At 40.2% G+C, this 21,559-nt stretch overlaps 2 protein-coding genes across 5 annotated transcripts in view; one reads left to right on the plus strand and one right to left on the minus strand.

Moving 5' to 3' along the window:
- The window catches only part of LOC111869324 (intersectin-1), an 85,496-nt gene extending 82,823 nt beyond the window's left edge, over window positions 1-2,673 (minus strand). The window contains exon 1 of the mRNA XM_033753382.1: window positions 2,517-2,673. The gene's annotated coding sequence lies outside the window, so the exon portion shown is untranslated. The remainder of the gene's footprint in view (window positions 1-2,516) is intronic.
- Window positions 2,674-2,898: 225 nt separating this feature from the next.
- The window catches only part of LOC111869328 (organic cation transporter protein), a 34,679-nt gene continuing 16,018 nt past the window's right edge, over window positions 2,899-21,559 (plus strand). The window contains exons 1-3 of one of the 4 annotated variants that reach the window (XM_023860779.2): window positions 2,899-2,982; window positions 9,798-9,862; window positions 20,834-21,006. In XM_023860779.2, coding sequence (XP_023716547.1) covers window positions 20,864-21,006 — 143 coding nt within the window. In that variant the 5' untranslated portion in view covers window positions 2,899-2,982; window positions 9,798-9,862; window positions 20,834-20,863. Of the gene's footprint in view, window positions 3,092-9,797; window positions 9,863-15,117; window positions 15,201-20,833; window positions 21,007-21,559 lie in introns of those variants that run through there. The other 3 variants (XM_023860780.2, XM_023860778.2, XM_023860777.2) reach the window with 3 other exon arrangements.

Genomic DNA, 21,559 nt, shown 5'->3' on the forward strand with positions numbered 1-21,559 from the left:
TTTGAGGAAGAAACTAGTGAAATGCTACATTTGGAGCATAGCTCTGTATGGGGCTGAAACATGGACACTTAGGGCAGTAGATCAGAAACATCTGGAAAGTTTCGAAATGTGGTGTTGGAGAAGAATGGAGAAGATCAGTTGGACCGATTATGTGAGAAATGAAGAAGTGTTAATTAGAGTCAGTGAGCAGAGGAATATCCTACATGAAATAAGAAAACGGAAGGCTAATTGGATTGGTCATGTTTTACGCAGAAACTGCCTTCTAAAAGAAGCTATCGAAGGGAAGATAGATGGGCGGATAGAAGTGACAAGAAGACGTAAGAAGATGCTGGATGACCTTGGGGACAGAAGAGGATACTGTCATTTGAAGGAGAAAGCTCTAGATCGCATTAAGTGGAAGAATTGTTTTGAAAGAGACTGTGGACCTGTCGTCTTGACAGATTACTGATGATGATGATGGTTCGTTTGATATGTTACAAGAATGACAGAGATAAGGACATCTGTATGAGCTGAGGCATGTGAACATAACCGTAAATGTAGAAGAGTAATGCCGATGAAGGAGCCAAAGAAATAACTGATATTTGTGATACTTATAAATTTCCAGTAAACCCTTTACTGAAAACCCCAAATTTCCTCTTCTTTGAATATCTTGTAGTTTAGTAACAAATCACTCGTCTCATACATCAAGTCACTATAAAACCCTGAACTTTAATTTGATGACACACTAAAGAGAAATGTGACAAATCCCCCCCCCCTTTTTTTAAAGCTGACATATACAGTTAAACTTCCTCTACTGGCATGTGTTACACTACTGTTATGGCTAAACACTGCATTTTTTTAATATTAGTACTATTACACTCCCCGAGCAAAATTTCAAACAAATTCTGATATACACAATACAAGCACAAGATACAGATATAACCTCCTCCATGTAACTTTCACTAATCTCAGTAAACAGCAGAAAGAAGTGTAATGTGCAGTAATTAATTTACTCAATCATCTTCTCCTATAGTGAAATGTTTGAATCATAATATAAAACTGTTCAAGCCAGTAGTAAAATGGTATCTCCTGTATCATTCTAGAATTTACCTCAGCCAAAAATTCTAAGCTATAAATACATGCAAGTAATAATGGAATAGACAGACACTAAGGCTAAACTAAAAGGGCCATGAAGTCTGGGAGAAAGAATAATGGGATAGTTCATTCATACAATAACTCAGTGTAATTCTGTATTATTGGATATCTGTAAATATGTAAATAGATGTTACAGCTTTATATTTACATTTATATGTGTATTGGAAACAAGTATTGTATTTGTATTATGATATGCTCTAGAATTGAAGGAGAAAGCTCTAGATCGCATCAAGTGGAGGAACTGCTCTGGAAGAGACTGTGAACCTGTCATCTTGACAGATCACAGATGAATGAACGCTCTATATCCCTGGTGCTGGTCTTTGGATGATATATGGAATGCAAATAAATTTGATTCAGCCCCAAGTACCCACTGTATATGGGCTGCGTGGGCTCCAGAGCCAGTCTGGATGTGGTGGAGTACAGAAAAATCTCTTGCTCCTACTGGGAATCAAACCCCAGTCAGGCCTGTAGCCTCTTAATATGCTGACCAAGCTATTCTGGCTACTCATTAATCAGGTAATTCTTTAAATTAATAACAGGAGTCAGGCTATTCTTTCCCACATTTGCAATGATATCATGCACTACATCAACCTGATTGCTGTTGTTGGGTTTGTAAACTTTACAAGTGTAAAAAATGTAACTGAAGCCAATAAAAATTATATAATAAACTTTTAAATATAAAACTTCAAAGAGGTACTGAAGTGATATATATGCATAATGCTTACTAAATATTGGTCTTCATATGTAAATATATCATACACCATGAAACATGTGTTTTAAATTCTATAAAACAAAAGTGAAATAAATTACAAATTGAGGGGGATTTGTGACAACAAATATGAATCACTGATTTCGATTAAAATACATAATTAAATATGCAGAGCATATGGTTCACATTTGTAAAGTCGCCTAAATGAGTATCAACTATTATAATTGAGGTTTCTCTTTACTAATTTTCAGTCTCTCCTGGTAAAGGCTGATATTGTTACTACAGATCACAATTACTACTTCTCCGTGCTTTGCCACCCAATACTCATAATGACTCTCATTTCCAATTCAACCTTATATAACTTCTGCAACTGGCACCGTCATAAATGAAATTAAAAATGAGGAAAGAAATATAACATTGTCTTCATTCTCTCACGAAAACCCAACAAATTTTAATGTAGGACGGAAATACCTACAGCCTGACAAATGAGTAGTACTGTCCATGCAGCAGATACAAGCTGCAAGTTATATTCTAAAGCAGTACTTCCGAACATTATTTTCTTTCTGAAACAGTATACACAAATGCCAAGAAATCAGACACAAAATTGGGCGTACGCTGCAGAATTTTGATTAGGCAACGTGACTTTGTAGTAAGGTTAAAATTTTCGATGTACCTGAAAAAAATCAGTCTTTTAAGTTTCTATAGATACGACATTAGTAACATCACTAACGCCAATTCCCACTATCAAATTGACACATTCACTTTCAGAAAAAGGTCAACTTTGACCACTTCTTGTCTCCACCTCCATTACATACGTCACCAAATCGATAAGTCAGCATGCTACCAACAGTCTAATAATTTACTATATTAGTCCCCTCGAGTATCCAACATATTGTCGAATGCAAATCAACTTCGAATATTACTTGCATTATTGTAGTAATCACACATATCATAGTACTTTTTAATGCATGTTTTCAACCAATTCTTTACATGTCGTTTGATTTTAATTGTACTTTGCGTCATCATTTGTATTACATCATAGAAGTAGGCGGAACCAGAAATTGATCCAACGAGCGCACGCGTTCTAAGATTGTAAGACCTTCCGTCGTCGGCTGGTCGTCGTGTTCGTCGCTGAGGTGGTACGTACACTGTATTGAGCGTATTGAGTGTGGTGAAAGGATATTCGTGAGTATGAAATTTTAGGAAGTGACATAGCAGCTTAGTGGCATGTTGTTTGGCTGAAGATTGGTACGCATTATTAGATATCATTAATTTCAAAAAACTATAAATTGGTTACTTGTGATATTTGTTATTTCATTGCAATGTTTCGTCAGCATGTTAGGGCAATGGGTATATTACTAGGTTAATATAGTCCAACACATATTCTAAAACTAAGTTATATCTTGTTACCGTTTTAATTAACTTCGAGTGTGCGGTATTATTTTTTCAATGCAAATGATAAAATATATTACATTATGAAATTAATTAACACTTTGCATTTGCCCACGTATGTATATTGTACACTAACCCCAAGAAAACGTTAATCGGAAGGAGGCTGATTCACATCATACGTGACACCACCGAACGAAGGATAACCGTTGCATCAAAGTATTGTTTAATGCAGGTTTGAATGCTACATTCACATTTCCAAAAACTGTCATGAACAGTGCAACATCAAAAGGTCATGCTGAAGTAATGGTGCTTGTACGTTCCTCTTATCGCTGCACTGCGTGAACGATAATGGCAAAGGAAACGAAATTTCTTATTTTCAATTCAAGCTATTTCATCTCGTTGCATGTCTACAAACTGATAATAAGTGAAGAAAATACTGAATTCATAATGTGAAGTACTGTGATATCGTACGACGCTTCCGTACCGCCGTAAGCACGTCGGAAGTTTCCACAAACTAATCTTTGCCTGCTACCATCCCAAGCACTTTCATAGCGTCTTAAATTTGAAGACGTACCACTCTACAAACTTACGTACTTTTTTTTTTTTCTTTGTAAGAACTAGACTTCACGTCAAGAAACAGAGCAACTATTTCCAGTATTTTTTGACTGATTTGTAAACAAATTATGCTTTCTGAACTCTGGTGTTGGTACGCTGAAAGCCATATTACACCATCAGAATTGATTCACATGGCTTTCACGTATGCTATGAAGTAAACAGCTGCTAAAACTGGTGTTACGGTGTCGCTCCGAGCCGTATCGTTGGCGATATATATTTCAACCCTTGGGGCCGATATGTTTTATGCAGTTCGCGATTTTGTATTATTATTGTCACAACTTAGCGACTGGACACAGGGTCTGGATTGAATATTGGTTTTACTGAGTGTTTATTATGCACAGCTACAAATAGTTAACCGCGCTCTCACTGTTCTGCAGGCTCTATACAAATGACAACAGGATACTACTCAAGTATTCCAGTCCGCTACATGGAGATTTCTATGGCTGCTCTCGTGTTCAACGGCTCGCGGCTAAGTGAATCAAAGTAGAAGTCAAAATTCCTGTACGACTGGCGATTTACCGCCAATCAGTCCGTCTTGGCGTCAAGTCCGTTGAGACCCACGACCAGAGTTTTTTTTTTTTTTTTTCAATTGAACCCTTGCTGTCATAATGTACCATCGTCTCTGAAGAGAAAATGGATTTGTCTCTTGCGAATATGCTTGGTCTTTCGTCAAGTGTACGTTTCGCACATATATCATGATATTAAAAATTCTTCCTTTTGCATTGTACACTAGTCCTCTGTCAGTACAGGCTTTACAGAGAAGATGATGCCTATCTTATGTATCTTATGCTACAACGGCGGCTTACTCACTTGAACGGCCTTAAGCTTGACCACCACCAAGTTTAAGCCTCTTATATTTTCTGGCTAAGCAGAGACTGCCGCTCCTCTCTGTATTACTTCAGCACGGACCACATAGGAAACATCGTTTCCAACAATTCCACAATTTTTAGCTCGTATCCGTTACAGCGAGAACGTTTCTACCGAGCCGTTGCCTAGCAATGGACGCACCACAATTCCGGCTTTCAGACATCATGTCACAATATTGTATTACTTTGTACAATGAAGAAAATTTAGTATTTACATTAATTTTTTAATTTTATGTAAACGATTGGTAAAAATAACGAATCAATAAATGCGCCAAAGAAAATAATTGAGTTATATTGTCATATACATTAAATATCTGATTTTCAGTCAACATTTAATAAAAATGAGGCTTAATAAATGTGCTAAAGAAAATGATTGAGTCATGTCTGAACCTGTTTACTACAGGTGTGAAATGAGTAGTGTTTTAATAATGTAAATCCCCATAAAGTTTAAATTATCATTTGTAAGCCGACGACCCTAGAATCTATGAGAAACAATAAATATTTATTTAGGGCGCCATATGCAATTAGAGCTTGACTTCTTGAGGTAATGGCCAAGAGGGTTAGGTAGGTAAGGATTTGGAAACTGGCTGATTTGTAGATACTGTACCGACGTTCACCTGTAAAGATTGGTCAAAACGGTGAAAAATATCAGTTTGGATTACCGGTAACCTAGCCAAGATTCAAAGTCAAAGTCGGAGATACTTTACGACTGGCGGTTTACCGCCAATCAGTTCGTCTTGGTGCCAAGCCCCTTGAGGATCATGACCAGAGATTTTTTCAACTGAATCCTTGCGGTCATAGGCCTTATGTACCTTCGTCTCTTATGAGGAGATGGGTTTGTCTCTTATGTATATGCGTGGGCTCTTGTCAAATGTATGTATCGCACAAGTAGGATGTTACTGAATATTCTTCCTTTTTGCACTATACACAAGTCCTCTGTCAGTCCAGACTTTGCAGAGCAGATCATGCCTATCTTACTTATCTTGTGCTACAACGGCAGGTTAGTCACTTGAACGGTCGTAAGCTTGACCACCGCCAAGTTTAAGTCTCTTACACGTGCATTAGCCAAGATGCAAATTGGGTACTTTTTCGATACATATCTAAGTGTTACTGGTGCACCAGTCATTTCCTTCCAACAGTATAATGCGTTAGTTTTATGCGAGTTATGCAAAAACTAATATCAAAATCTATCACTTTTTTCAAATGCATTTTTCATATAGAAAAGTTATTATTTTAGTGAACCCAGTACAGATGAAGATAAATTCTTTATTTAATTAGTTTAACCCCGCTTGTGATTTTGCAGAGTTATAAGACAATTTTAATCGTATTATATTCTTCAGTGTAAAACTTTAATTCCACTCATACAAATACACTTTGAAATGTCAGTTGATTCAAACGCCAGGGCACTTAATGAGTTTCATGTTGTTATGAACCCGATAATGAAACTACAGATTTCATAAAAAGGCCAGAAATGTCTTCGCTAGCTGAGCGAATATTGGCAACTCAAGAAGGATTCAGCTCCAGGGTTCTACTTCACTACATAATTCCCGCACGGTTCGCCATCTATCAACAGCGTAGTTTACAATCAGTTTAAACACTCTGAAAATTATAAAGAGTAGTAAACATTTGCATATTCTTCTATGTGGCTGAAGAAATGCAATGTGAATATTCAATGCTCGCGATTATTTTGTGCCGTTGAGTCAAATTCTGCGTTCAGTAAACCTTGACTGTTGAAATCCTATGGATGTTCTGACTAATCAAAATTAATTGACATCAGTAGGCAGAATAATGCACTTTGAGCTTTTAGCAATTTAAGCTTAGGCGTCAGCTAACCTCTCAGTTATGGGGGTCGACAAGAATATTACCATACACGCTGTCGCGAGTATATGAAGCGCAAAGAATGAGCCTTCAAGAGAACTTAGGCTTAGGCTTATGTTTCATGCGCGTGAATGTCCCTGATGCTATATTATAAGCTGCCGAACTGTTACTATTATCCCTCATCTCAATACCAATCCGTTGTATGTGTATTAGTCCTACATGTACTGTGGGATTTGTTAACATAATAGTTAACGGACTGCTTCTTGGATCCCGAAATGTATAATCCTGCTTGAAATGTAGCATCCTTTTTTGTTGTTATTTATATCATTGCCCTCCTTACAGGATTGTAGGATAAGATTACTGTCTTATGGAATTACACCATGTACTTTGGTAGAAAAGTTAGATAATTATCGAAGTTTCGGAGGAACCTGCATCCCCATTTTTCAGAGTACCTTACTCTTCAGTCTGGAGATGGAAGAAGTAGGCTCCTTCAAAACTTTCATACCTATCTACCAAACAACACGGCATCACATCCCAGAAAACGTTAATCTTCCTAGTCACCGCATTGAGAACCTAAAATGTCGCAGGATTGTAGGCATTTTTAAAATCTGCTATTCGTATAAACTCGTCTGTCCTATCAAATTCTTATATAGGGCACGCGGTAGCGTGGTTGGTTGTGGCACTATGCTACAAGCTGGAAGGTCGCGGGATAGATTGCTGATGAGGTCATTGGAATTTTTCAATTGACCTAATCCTTCCAGCCGCACTATGGCCCTGCAGTCAACTCAGCCTCTAACATAAATTAGTACCAGGAATCTTTCTGGGGGTTGAAGGGCGGCCGACGAGTTAGACTGACAGCCTCACCACCATCTGCGACCTGATTGTTTAGAAAATGTGGGACCCTCGACGACTCACAACCCTATGGGCCTTAACGGCCTGTTGCAGGGCTGGCTTTACCTTTTATTATATACGAGTGTGTGTGTGTGTGTGTGTATATATATATATATATAGAGAGAGAGAGAGCGAGGACCGACGGGAAAAGTGAGTCAGTCGAAAGTCGGAGTCGCGGTTAATTTTTTGTTGCATTGATAGCAGCCGTTACCTAACAACGACTAGTGAACAAACAAATAATTTTATGTATTCTGTATTTCAAATTAAAAGCGTTTAGTAAATCCAAATATCAATCTAAACCCAGTGTCTAGTCACTAACACGTGTCAATGTTAAGAATTGTCTGTTTAAAAAGTTGCATGGAGAATTTGAATTTGTGTGAATATACATATAATGTATGTGTTTCTAATACGTAAGCAATCATTTTAAATTTGCTAAATGCGCGGAAACCCTTCCACTCAAATTGCTGCCCCTATTTTTTAGACATTCTGATAGAGAATCATTATCAACTCTTGCATTGAAATCTCTAACATCAATCACAAGTATACATTTGTTTACGTAAGAAATAATTTTCTTTCGCAGTTTACAATTACAAAATTTATGCATGGAGCACACATACCCCTTACTGGCACATGGCTTCATTTGGGAGGATGAGGAATGTTGTCTTCCTACAGGAAAATCGGCCTCTCAGATGGATTCATGTGTCCCCTGATATTCTTCGGCGATTTCCCACGTAGCCTTGAAAATCAGCAAAAGGCTATCCCAGTTCCATATCTTTGAACGCGTTTAGTAATTTTGTGTAAGGGCCCATTATCTTCTGATGTCCGCCTGTCTGTCTCCGCCCATCTTCATAGAAGAGCTTGACTCTGTAGTAAACGAAAGTTTGAACTGGTTTGAATATATGTGCCACTTATGTATAGTACTGTAAGAATAAGTCCAAATAACACTAAATACTGTTTCGATTTATTTATATTTTAGGGATTTACTTCTCTTAAAATTATCATAAAAAATTCAAGTTCGAATAATTAGACGCAAAAGAGAAATACAGTTTAAATATAAAAGATCAGTAAAATGGTACTGAGATGACGGACAGTAATCAGGGTTCTGTTCGAACATACGTCTGCATAATTAAAAACCCAAAAATGTATTTGAAATTTTATTTGTTTTTATTCATGTGTCATTTTTTCTCCCTTTCCATGCAAAATGTTTGAAAGCGCATTATGTATTCCTGTGGTGATTGCCGTATGCATGTTGCTGACATGCATACGTCAAATAACACAGAAACATACATGTTATATGTGTTATGCATGCAAATGGTCTTCGTCAGGGCTACGACAATTATATGTAATTTTATGACTTAACACATGGGTTTTCAAACTTTGCGATACTGCTACCCGCTTAAAATAGTGGGTGAATTTGTGGCGTGATCCCCCAATCTACCCGTCAGAAAAAAGCGCTGTCCGGCGCATTGCTTCAGTTGACAGCAGGAACATAAATAGCTTTACATTCTCTCTACACGTTTCATAAGCAATAAATGTTCTTAAACAGTCACAGAAGTGGAGTTCTGCATATATTATTACAGGTCGTATCAGGCTATACGGTGACACGAGGGAGAGTCAGTAAATAGGTTACGAATGGGAATAAAGCAGTTAAAATGGACGTAATAGTTTTTCTATGTGTATCACTAGGCAGCAGCACAGTCCAGCTTGATGACAGTTTAGTTAGCAGACACGCATGCGCACGTTCGGAGGCTAGTTTCAGTAGTCAATATTATATTTAAGCATCCTGTTGCACTCTACATTTCTATATGTATTGTAATTTAAAATTTAAAAACACCAGCTTTCTCAGTTGTCATTGATGCGGTTCAGTCGGTCCCGCTATACCAGAATCCCCTTGTTGATTTTGTCAGTTATGTTTAAAATCTCTGTTAATGTACACTCGTCGATTTAAATCGACGAGTGTATATTCGAAGGAATTCGCGAAATATTCCCTGTTCCCTCCGCCTGCAGCTACGTTTTCTTACATATTGCTGACTCGCCAAAACTTTAGATGAATACAACTATATTTTAAACAGTTCTTGAGAGCTCGGTGACTTCTCTTAGGACCAACAGTTTGAATAATCATGGCTTGACTTACAGAGGTGTGACGACGAACAGCTCTAAACCTCTTTTGCATTAATGCTATGTGACGCTACCCGTTCCCACCAACGAGACTCGCCTTGCCTAGTCATGGTGGTGTTAATCATTTCATATATCGTGGAGGAAGTGCTTCCAACTAAATGAGAAAAATGTAGTGTTGATAGAACGCCACCACAAGAATTAATGTTAGGTAAAATATAATGCTTATATGAGGTCTTTGCTATTTTCTGTTTCAGGTTAGTTGCCAACCTAATGTTATGATACGGAAAGAAGAATGACAAGAGCCCTTTTCTCCTAACCGGTAAGACGGTGATCGCACGCACGCACAGTGTGATAGATATTGACAGTTTTGTATCTTGCGGCCCATCGGCCATTTTGTCAAAAAATATAGTCCCACCATAGTAAAAATAAAACTTTTCTTTTTGCGAGAAGTGTATTTTTAGAATTATGTACAGTTTAGTAGCTTGCTATGTTGTGTATGTGTATGTGTGTAAGGGGTGGACCATAAAATCCGATCCTCGCACTGCGACCTTCAATGATCTATTGTGCTTCCCTTTTTGATTAACCCTTTATTAATCCTACACTTCGAATGAAATGTTATTGGGGTGTCATAAAAGTCACTTGGTTCCATGAAGAACTGACCCAGTGCTTGCTATGTTAATCATAAAGCTCTTAAGAACTTTCACATTCTAGCAATTTTATATATTTCATTACTGCAATTGTATAAGCCTGGAACAATATACCGGTAGTTATGTTACCAGAAATGGCTGTAGTGCAACATTACTGAGAAGTATGTCTTAAAATCAGAATTTTTGTCTGACTGAATTTTGTGTGACTGGATTAATTATTATTTTCGAGACTTGAGGTCCCACATAGTCGACCGCCAGTTTCTATTATTTGGACGTTTTCCATTGATATGAACTGTAATTTTGTTGCTTAGAGATCAAGTAATGTTTAGATATAGTATTAACCTTTAAGCGCTAACATAAAGGAATACAGTACGTACGTAAGGTGACCGTGACTCTTCTAGCGCAGGCGCAAACACAGACCCCCCCCCCACTTTTCTCGCGTTTGCTCAGGTGAGCCTCTAGGGCATGCGTAAGTTCGCACACTGCCTTGATATACTAATTAATCACTCAGTCAACAAATTCACCGTTCTTATGAAACCCAAAGGCTTGTTACTGTGTTCACAAGAGCCCACTGTTGGTCTCTATCATGAACGCGACGAATTCACTTCACGTATTCAAGCTTCAGATTCCAGAGATCCATTTTAATATTATCTCCAATCTGCGCATCGATCTCCCAAGTGATTCCTCCCAATAAGGTTTTCAGAATAAAATGTTGTATGAATTGCTTATCTATTCCATGCTGCGTGTTCCGCCAATCTCCTTGATCGCCCTTATAACATTTGTGAAATAGTACAAGTTATGAAGTGTGCCAATTTGTAATTTCCTCTATCCTCCTGGTCCTCTGACCTGTTGCGATTTTGAATTATTTTTAAACAATGAACGTTTCAGACTGTTAATAGGGCTCTTGGGGCGAGGGCACACCAAGGAAACTGGCAACAGCAACGCAACCGCAATTTCCGAGAAATGTTGTCAGCCTGAGTTGAACATATGTTACTGCGTTGCCGTTTCCTCAATTTGCACTGCTCCATTCAGTAACATGTGTTCAACTCAGGCTGATAACAGTTCTCGGAAATTGCGGTTGCCAGTCTCCTTGGCGTGCCCTTGCCCTTAGGACCAGCACAAGACTGCATACAAAAGATATCAAAACAGCAAGAACGACAATCTGTGCAAAATTCTAACCTGAGGTCCCAGTGTTCAATCGGCCCAAAGTCCCACATATGCCTCAGGCCGCGTGACCGCTGTGAATGGGAGTTGTAAATCTTAATAAGATTCAGGTCTCTTTCCACGTACAGGTAGGCCATACACTTCCATATTCGCTAAGAACGCGTTTCTTCTGTTTATTTCCTCGTTATTTGTTTAACGGCGCTCTCGGTAACGGACTATGTAGCCTCGAATGATAGATTTGTGTGAATACTGAATGGAAAGAACGTGGAAGGAAACGGTCATGGCTTAAATTAAAGTACTATGTTAGTATTTGCCTAGAGGTACTGAGGAAAAACATGAAAAACTTCAGTTAAGATAATCGGTATCCCGGCCGAGATTCGAACTTGGCACTTTGCGAATGCAAGCCAGTAGAGTTGCCGCTTGAGCCAGCTTCATTAGTGACACTTTTTTTTTAGATGATCACCCATAAGGTCACATGTATAAATATTTATGTATACTTTAAAAGAATGTTGCATTATTCTTTTGTCCCTTCATAGATTTTACACTTCGCATAGGTTGGTAACGAGATTTAGTTTGGGGCATATGAAATTCGCAAGGCAGTGACTCTGAAATAATTTCTTCTGGGATGTGATATGGTCTGACAGGAACGTTTTCTAAACTTCTACCACGTTACACGGCGCCATATCCCGGACGACAGTAGTATTTTTCATAATTTGCCTTTCTTTTGTGGCAACAGAACGGTGTTGGACGTGGTGGACCGTAACCTAAGTTAAGTGGGCTGGATGCTGAGAAGCTGTGCGAGTGAGTACCACGGCAAATTTTGCAAAGCATTTAATCTGTCGCTCAGAGCTCGAACGTGAATGGAAGGCTGTCGTACGCACACTCTAACTGTGTTTCTTTCAACACACTTTAATATCTTCGAACTGTTTACTCAAGCAAAGCTAACATAAAATATCGTATCGGAACTAATATTACATGTTCAAAGTGAAAGGAACAAGCTCGCTGTTGCTAGCACGTCATCAATGGTGACGTATTATTCGCCCAATACATAGTCTGGGCTATTTTAGAACTGGGCTACCAGTCAAAGTTACTCTCCGTGTCCTCACATCTATTCTAACGCTGTAAGCGAAACTTCGGTTTATCATAATAAGTTCACATTAATGTCAACACTTTGTTGACAGGTTAGGTGCAGTTTCGTTAATTTCTAATGGTTTAAAAGCATTATCTTTTGCGACGTGACACCATAAAATGTAGTAGACGTTTACCGATGTTTTGGAAGAACGTACTGTCAACTTCAAAGTCGAGGTATTTCTTGGCATATTCTTCGACCCTTTAGATGCGGACAGTACGTTCCTCCTAAACGTCAGCGAATTTATATCGCATTCCATGGCTTCTCATCCATAGTGGCAGTATTGTTAGTCACCATTCTTAGAACCTCAAATTCAACACCCCTAGGTTTGGTTTGTGGGTAATTTAAAGGATCTGAATAATTAGATGAATAAAACAAACTCCGTGGTTTCAGTCCGCAAGCGAACTATACCGACCGATCGACCGCCGCTGGTCGGCGAAGTTAGTTTCAACTTTAGCGGATATAGGGTGTCACGTGGTCAGCGCAACGAATCCCCCGGCCGTTAATCTCGGTTTTCTAGACCGGAGTCGCTATTTCCCTCAAATACGTAGCTCCTCAGTTACCTTCACGAGGCTGAGTGGACCCCGTTCTAGACCCACTACTTCTCAGAAAGTCTGGTAGCGCCGGGAATCGAACCCGGTCCTGTGGATTTGTAGCCAGGAACTCTGATCACTAGACCACAGAGGCGATCAAATTAGATGAATACATTGATTAAAATGTAAGGAATACTAAATATGCTTTTCGCAGAGATTACCAGCATAGGATGTAAATACAGTTATTGCCGATGTAGTTACAGAGCCTACGGGCTACCCACTCGACGGCCGGGGTTCGATTCTGGGCAAGGACAAGAGACTTTTCTCTTCTCCGCACTTTTAGGCCGGCTTTGGGGCCCACCCAGCCTCCTATCCAATGTGTACCGCGGGCTCTTTCCCCGGAGCTACAGCGACTGGGGTGTGAAGCTGACCACTCACCTCCATCTAGTGCCGAGGTCAAGAATTGTGGAGCTACACCTCCACTCCCCCTTACGTCTTTGTGGCTCAGTGCTCAATTAATTAAGCAGAGGGACAACTTTACTTGTAGTTATTGGGCCTAATTGGTTTTTAAGCTATTGAGAGACGCTACTTAAATTGCAGTGTCCTGCTTCAGGTTAGAACACCAACAGTCTGTTGTAGAGACAGGGATAGCACTTACAAACCTGTCAGGCAGTTGGAACCAGGACGAGAATCGAACCAAGCACATCACGAATACAAGTATAAAGCGTTACCCTTACACCATTTTTTCAATTGCTTTTTTCTCTGATGTATTTCAACGTAGTACCCCAGCATTCGCCCGAATTAACTGGGGAAAATCATGAAAATACCGAGGTATTACAGTCGGAACCCTCAGCGGGATTCTAACCGGATACCTCCAGAATACGAAGCAGCAGTACTGCTACACTGTGGCATATGTAAACATATCTGCGTAGCTCAGCATATTTAGTGAAATGTTCGTAAAGTTCTACCCGGTCACACGGAGTCCCTTTCCAGAAACTTTTCATGTTAAAGTAGGTACATGATTTTTGTACATACTTGTAAGTGGATGGTGAGATAAGGTAAGATTTTATACACTTATTGTTCCCCTCGTACTTGCTTCCTGTCACAGTTATCTCAGCGCCCGAGATTTAGTTGCGCTTACATTACCGTCCAGGACACCGCTTATAAAGCCGCTCGTTATGAAATTTTAACCCTTTCCATCTTGCTTAATCTCACGTTAAGTCCAAATAATCATTTATCGCTTTGCTTTCATGTGCTCCTGTGTAAGATGTCCCTCACACATTCTTACTTGCTTAGGGAGCTGAGCCCTTCTTGGGGAGAAGCCAAATCTGCAGCTACTCAAGAATTTACCAGCATTTTATGGAACCCGAAGCTTCATTACCGTGTTCAAGAGTCCCCCCCACTGGTCCCTATCCTCAGCCAGATCAATTCAATCCATATCATCCCATCCTATCTCTCTAAGATCCATATTAATATTGTCCACCCAACTACACCTTGGTCTTCCCAGTGGTCTCCTTCCTTCTGGCTTTCCCACCAATATCCTATATGCGTTCCTATTCTCCCTCATTCGTGCTACATGCCCTGCCCACCTCATCCTCCTTGAATTAATCATTCTAATTATACTTGGAAAAGAGTACAAGTTATGAAGCTCGTCATTATGCAGTTTTCTCCAACCTCCTGTCACTTCATCCCTCTTCGGTCCAAACAATCTCATAATCCTGTTCTCAAACACCCTCAGTCTATGTTCCTTCCTTGATGTCAGAGACCAAGTTTCACACCCATACAGAACCACAGGCAAAATTATAGTTTTGTATATTCTAATTTTTAAGTTTTTGGACAGCAGACGAGAAGACAAAAGCTTCTGGACTGAATGGTAGCAAGCATTTCCCGAGTTCAATCGCCTCTAAATTTCCTCCTGAATCAGGTTTCGATTTGTCCCTCACACATTCACTTCCTTTAAATCTCCCGCCTTTCCGATTTCTTTTCTGATAAGTTAGAAATACTCCCCTCCCCCAACAGCAATGTATTGTGACGTACATGTGTGGTTTGTAGTCTGTCTGCAAGGTAAGAACGTGCATACCCCTGACTCTGTGTGAAAGAATTTCCTCAAACGAGAACAGTGTAATCACGTGAAATGTGTGTGTGGCAGCTGCCGTCACAATGGCGTCATCTACCGGTTCTCAGGTATTGCAGATTGTGCCCATTATATTGCTTTCCTATAATAATAAAATTAATATATACTTTCACAGGCCAACGTTTATTGTTCAGCGATCATAAGAATCGGGTCAAGGCATAACGCCTTCCTTTATATATGCAGCAATGCGAAGGGTTATTCGTCAGGCGTAAGTTCATTTATTCGTACGTTAATTAATGGCTGTTTCAAGTGCAAATGTCGTGAGTTTCATATTCGTGAGTTACTTAACGACGCCCTCGTCAGTTGTGTAAATTATACAGTGACGTTGGATGATGCAGGATGGTAGAGAACGGCGAACTGAACAGGTGTGGCTTGTTCTGCAGTAGAATACAGTCCGGAGGAGCTAAAATTTCAACTCTGGACTTCTCGATTAGGGAATATGAGTGCTGAAAAAAAAACACGACTTTCGGTGGAGGAACAGTATAACACCACCGCGTGACGCGGTAACTTAGCTAGTTGAAGCATTATGCTACAAGCTGGAAGGTCGCGGGTTCAAGTCCCGATGAGGCCCTTGGATTTTTTTTTAAATTGACATAATCCTTCCGGCCGCACTATGGCCCTGGGATCGACTCAGCCTCTAACAGAAATGAGTACCAGGAATCTTCCTGGAGGGTAAAGGGCGGCCGGCGCGTAGGGCTGACAACCATGCCGCCATCTATGAGCCGATTGTCTAGACAATGTGGGAACCTCATCTCACAACCGTATGGGCCTTTACGGCCTGTTACAAGGATATCTTTACTTTCTCTACTTTTAATAGTATAACACCGAGTGAAATGGGAATAGGTTTTTTGTGATCTTTCGGAACAAGCTTCTTTTTACGGTGAGAAGTTGTTAGCCCAACGCCCAACCCCCAGCTGGAGGACCACCCCTTCTCAGTTGTCCGCGACTGGTTATTCAATATATTTGCAGATACCCTCCGTATATGGAGGCCGTCTCCTCCGTCCGCAAAAATACGTAAAGATTAGAATATACAAAACTATAATTTGCTGTGCCGGTCACGGTAGCCGAGCGGTCTAAGGCATGCACTGTCTTCGCTCGCTCGGAAGCCGGGATCGTGGGTTCGAATCCCACTCAGGGCATGGATATTTGTGTGCGTTTTTCTGTGTTTCTCTACAGGTAGAGGCCTTGCGACGAGCTGATCACTCGCCAAGGAGTCCTACCGTATGTGTAAAATCTAGTAAACCGAAGTGAAACGGAGAGCTTCATGGAGGTAGGCCTAGTACCAAATGAAAAAAAAAAAAATTGCTGTGGTTCTGTGTTGGTGCGAAACTTGGTCTCTCTCTCTCTCTGACATTAAGGGAGGGACACAGACTGAGGGTGTTTGAAAATCAGGGTGCTGAGGAGAATATTTGGACCGAGGAGAGACGAGGAGACGGGAGGTTGGAGAAAACTGCATAATGAGGAGCTTCATAGCTTGTACTGTTCTCCAAGTATAACTAAAATGATCGACTCAAGGATGATGAGATGGGCAGGGCATGTAGCACGAATGCGGAGAAGCGGAATGCATATAGGATATTGGTGGGAAAACCATAAGAAAAGAGACCACTAGGAAGACCAAGATGTAGGTGGGTGGACAATATTAAAATGGATCTTGGATAGAATGGTGTGGTATCGCCTGGATCGATCTGACTCAGGGTAGGAACCAGTGGAGGGCTCTTGTGAACACGGTAATGAACCTTCTGGTTCCATAAAATGCTGGTAAGGGCTCAGCTCCATGAATGATTGAATGAAATTGGGAAAATGGTCACTAAGTGTGAGCAAGTAAGAATGGAAGCAGACGCTCGTCGTCCGAAAGTATTGTAACGTGTTTATTATTAAAATTTCCATTTTCCGCTATATGCCTTCGTGTAATCAGATAGGCATCAACGTTTCGGAGGAGGCTGCTGCCTGCATCTTCACGGCATAAGAAGCATTTCTTCCGTGAAGAGCAAGAGCATAGTTCCTCCGAAACGTTGGTCTATCAGAATCCACTGCGTCACATCCCACAGGACCATAATTTCAATGTTTTTCGTGAAAATCCCAAATCTTCTGTTATCCTAATATTCCCATGGAGGGACTGGTAAAACCAGCAATACATCTTAGGATAGGTAGCCAATAGGCCCGTCGAGATTCAAACCGGACTCCTCCCAAATGAAATTGGTCTTTCCTGTTTAGTAAATAGGAAAAAAAGAGTATGCGAGAGACGAATGGAGAAGCCCTTGTTATGATCTGGAATTTGTGGGGATTTCTCAGCCAGCCAGTACCATAATCCTTCTTCGCGAACTATTGGCCTGAGGCCTTCGGAAAGGTTTGTATTTTGAGTTAAATTTACGTTCCATATTTCAATATACGAGTACTTAGCTTCTAAGTCAAACCTCTCCTTAGGAAACGACCATTAACATTTTATTGTTCAGTTACACTGATGAAGCTGCAATCTCAGACATCGGCGTCTGACTGACGGATGGGGAAATGTGGGAAATATATGACGGTTCTTTAACCTTCTTGTACGAGTAATTATTAGTTAAATTGACCGCGCCTTATAGAAACTCGATTTTAAATCGTTACATATCGGCGTAATAGGTAAAGTTGTCCCTGTGCTTAATTAATTAAGTACTAGGCCATGAAGGCTTATGGGATAGGGGATGTATAGATCCACGTTTTATTGTCCTCTGCACTAGTTGGAGTTGAGTAATCGGCTTCACGCCCCAACCGCTTTACCCCGGGGAAAGCCCCGGTACACATTGGATAAGAAACTGGGTGGGCCCCAGAGCCGATCTGGACGACACGGAGAAGAGATAATTCTCGACGCTACGGGTGCTCGAATTCAGACCCCTCCGCCGTCCAGTCCGTAGCCAGTTTCTATGCCGACTGCGCTATCCCGGCCCTTTACATATCGGTGTACTGGCTAATAAATAGCACACAAAGGCGGCATGTCTTGTGTGAAGCCAGAGACATGAAGGTAGGAAATAGTGACCTGTAGTCGGACCAGGGTGGTTCAGGATGGCGCCCTGGTGATTCTTTTTAGTGCCGAGGCTCCACTCGGGCATTTCTTTTGAAAACCCCGATCTGGAGTTCTTGTAAAAGGTAAAGGTAAAGTTGTCTCTGAGCTTAACTAATTAAGCACTACGCCATGAAGACGTATGGGGGAGCGGATGTATAGATCCATATTTTCTTGACCTCGGCACTAGTTGGAGGTGAGCTTCACGCCCCTGCCGCTTTACCCCCGGGGAAGGAGCCCCCGGTACGCATTGGATAGGAGACCGGGTGGGCCCCAGTGCCGGTCTGAACGACGCGGAAAAGAGAAAATTATTGACCCCACCGATACTCGAACCCCGACCCCTCTCTCGACCAGCCCATTGCCAGTCACTATACCGACTACGACATCCCGGCACCCCAGAGTTTTTCTAGCTTGTTGAATTTCCGATCTGTGAGGTGGGGGCGTCGGCTTCGTTCAGTATCTGCTTTCCATGGTCTGTTTGCTTTTCAATTCTGCATTTGCAGCCATGAAAACTATCCTTCAGTGAGGAGAATGGCTTTGTTTATGCCTGTTTCTTTCAACCTGGAACTACATGCCAGACAGGCCTGGCACTTTTTTTTTCAGGACTGCACTCTGGTAATAGAGGACAGTTTCTTCTATGGCCGAAAGTGTATGGAACATCGAAGAAGATAAATTTACCGTGTATTAAATGTTAAAAAATCCTAAATAAGTCAGTAAAGTAACTGCGTAGAATACTGAGATTAATATCAGTAAGGTCATTTCTTTTTAGCCACTATATATAGACTGGTACTAGAATCTTCCTTGCCTCCTGTCTGATGGGTATCAGGAGCTCTTTTCATGGGAGTAAAGCGGTCGAAACGTGAAGCTGATCGTTCACCTCCATCTCATCTCGAGGTCAACAATATGTGATGTTTTACATATATGCCCTTCGTGTTTGGATACTGCTGTGTTTTGGTATGGGGTAACTTCACTATTTTACATTTTCCAACACAATTGTACTTGAATTTCACAATGACTGTAATATCAAGTACCGTATTGTGTTTGGGAGCTCATAAAAATATTCTGATACCACAGCAACACCATGTTTCCACAAGATATAGTAATAAACATCTGGATCTCTTAAAAATATGCAGATACATCAATGCGATTCACCCTAAAATACAATAATAAACATGGCACTAATTTAATGTACAGGTATTTTCAATTTAGTGTTGAAAACTGCAGAGTCATTGCACCTAAACATGTGACATTTGGAATTGTGAGAGATTACAAATAAACATGTCCACAGAACCTGACAGGTATATATGCATGTTTAAGAAAAATATAAACACTCGCTGAAGCTGCTTTTCAATGAAGTTCCCTTTTACCTATTCCTTGTCCTTGAATCGCTTTGGTGTGGGTGACACCAGGCAGGAACTCCAATTAGAACAGTTCAGGTGTTCAAGGTATCCAGACCTCCCCACCATGTTACCAATGTAGTCCAAAGGGAGGTTATTACACTAATATTACAGGTACTACAAGAAGTCACAACGCCTCCATTAAAGTAATTTTCTCTATTCTTGGATTAGTCCAATTGATGAATGGTAAAATTAACTAAGATACTGTCACATGTTTATGGCTCCTTGACCAGTAATAACGGATTCTGGATTGGATGATTAGATTTATTAACCCCTTCTGTCACCATCTCTCTTAATCACAAGCTGTTATAGCCCTATCGCTAATCTACTCACTTCACAAATCACAAATTTTCTCAGTCTTCACTAGCTGTATCCTGACAACGGATTTATAACAGTCTCACTGTAACTACAACACACATAAAGTCTTATTTTTGCTCAAAGTCAAAATTACATTGCAACTAATGGTCAGTCAGTCAGTCAGTCTTGGTGTTGAGCCCCATCTGGTGCTCATGACCAGATATTTATTACTGTTTGACAGTTACAGTCTTGTTAGTCTGGGTTGCCCTCATGTTTAAATAGATAACATAAGCAGGTAAGAGTAGAAATTGAAATGGTCTGCACCAAGTAGGTTGGAATAGTAGCAGTGCTGTCGGGNGGGGGTTACTTGGTCTGAATCTTGGCTGGGGCACCAGCTATCTTGAGTGAGGTGTTTCATCACTTTCCTGAGTTCCTCCAAACAAATGCCTGAATAATTCTACAAATAGGCCACTACTGCTTCCTTCCAAATGCTTTCCAGTTCATTTTTCACCAGTCATTCTATCATTCAGTGCTCTATAATCTGAGATACTGATATTGTTGTAGAATAAACCACAGATAAGAAAATGGTTCTCTAAACTAGGAAGGGTTTTTCAGGTCATCCATAGAATTTAGAAGGCTGGAAATGATGGTGTAGACTGGTGTTTCCCAGTGTGTGGTCTGTGAGCCCTCCAGTACTAAGGGCTCATCAAACGTGTTTAGGAATTCTGGAGCTGATATACATAGTGGAAAAATATATGGGGACACTTACAGCAGCTTTATTCTTGTGAAATTATAGATTTCATTTGGATTCATATTTAATTAAACTAATAACCCGGCAGTAATATTAAAAACATTTTATTGTGCATTAATTTTACACCACACTATGTAAATAACTCATAAAAAGGAAATGAAAATACATATGTCATATGTTTATTTCAGTCTTTGGTTTTAGATTTCAGTTGATGAGAGGAAGAGAGCTGAAATGGCTTATGATGACATTTTGCCATATTTGGGGGAATTTGGACGTTACCAGAAGAGGATTTACCTTCTGCTCTGTCTTCCTGCCATTCTGTGTGCTCTGCATAAGTTAGCTGGAGTGTTCTTGCAAGCCAACATTAAACACAGGTAAACATATAGTTCCAGGTGAAGTGTTTAAATCTGAGAGATAGAAGCAACCTCTGGTAAGTCAAATTAGAAAGAGTCCTAACCAACTACTAGGGTTAAAAATCATACAGCTTAAACAGAAATAAGTTACAGTGACTCTCATCCATTGTGGGGAGTGAGTTCCTCAAGAATGGTGTGTTAGGGTAAATCCATGTTAAAAAAGCTTAATACCTTGTGGGTTGAATGGGGATATGTGTATGCAGCCACATGGCTTACAATAATATCTAAAAACATAGATTTTTTACACGCACACTAACACAAAACACAAAATGAATAGATCCACCTATACTATTATTATTGTTATTATTATTATTATTATTATCATCATCTCTTGTCACAGGTTTATTTCCTGGTATTCCTTTTCTTGAACCAGTGATGCACCTCACCACTCAGGCTTCAAGCTTCACAATGTAGCACTTTCCATAGTATGTGTGATGTTCCCAGGATAGCTGTTTTTTGCAGCGAATCTATGGAGTGCTTTCCAGGAATTAGTTCCAAATATTTTCTCAACCCT

This window comes from Cryptotermes secundus, unplaced genomic scaffold, assembly GCF_002891405.2.
Source record: "Cryptotermes secundus unplaced genomic scaffold, Csec_1.0 scaffold325, whole genome shotgun sequence".
Classification (NCBI taxonomy): Eukaryota; Metazoa; Arthropoda; class Insecta; order Blattodea; family Kalotermitidae; genus Cryptotermes; species Cryptotermes secundus.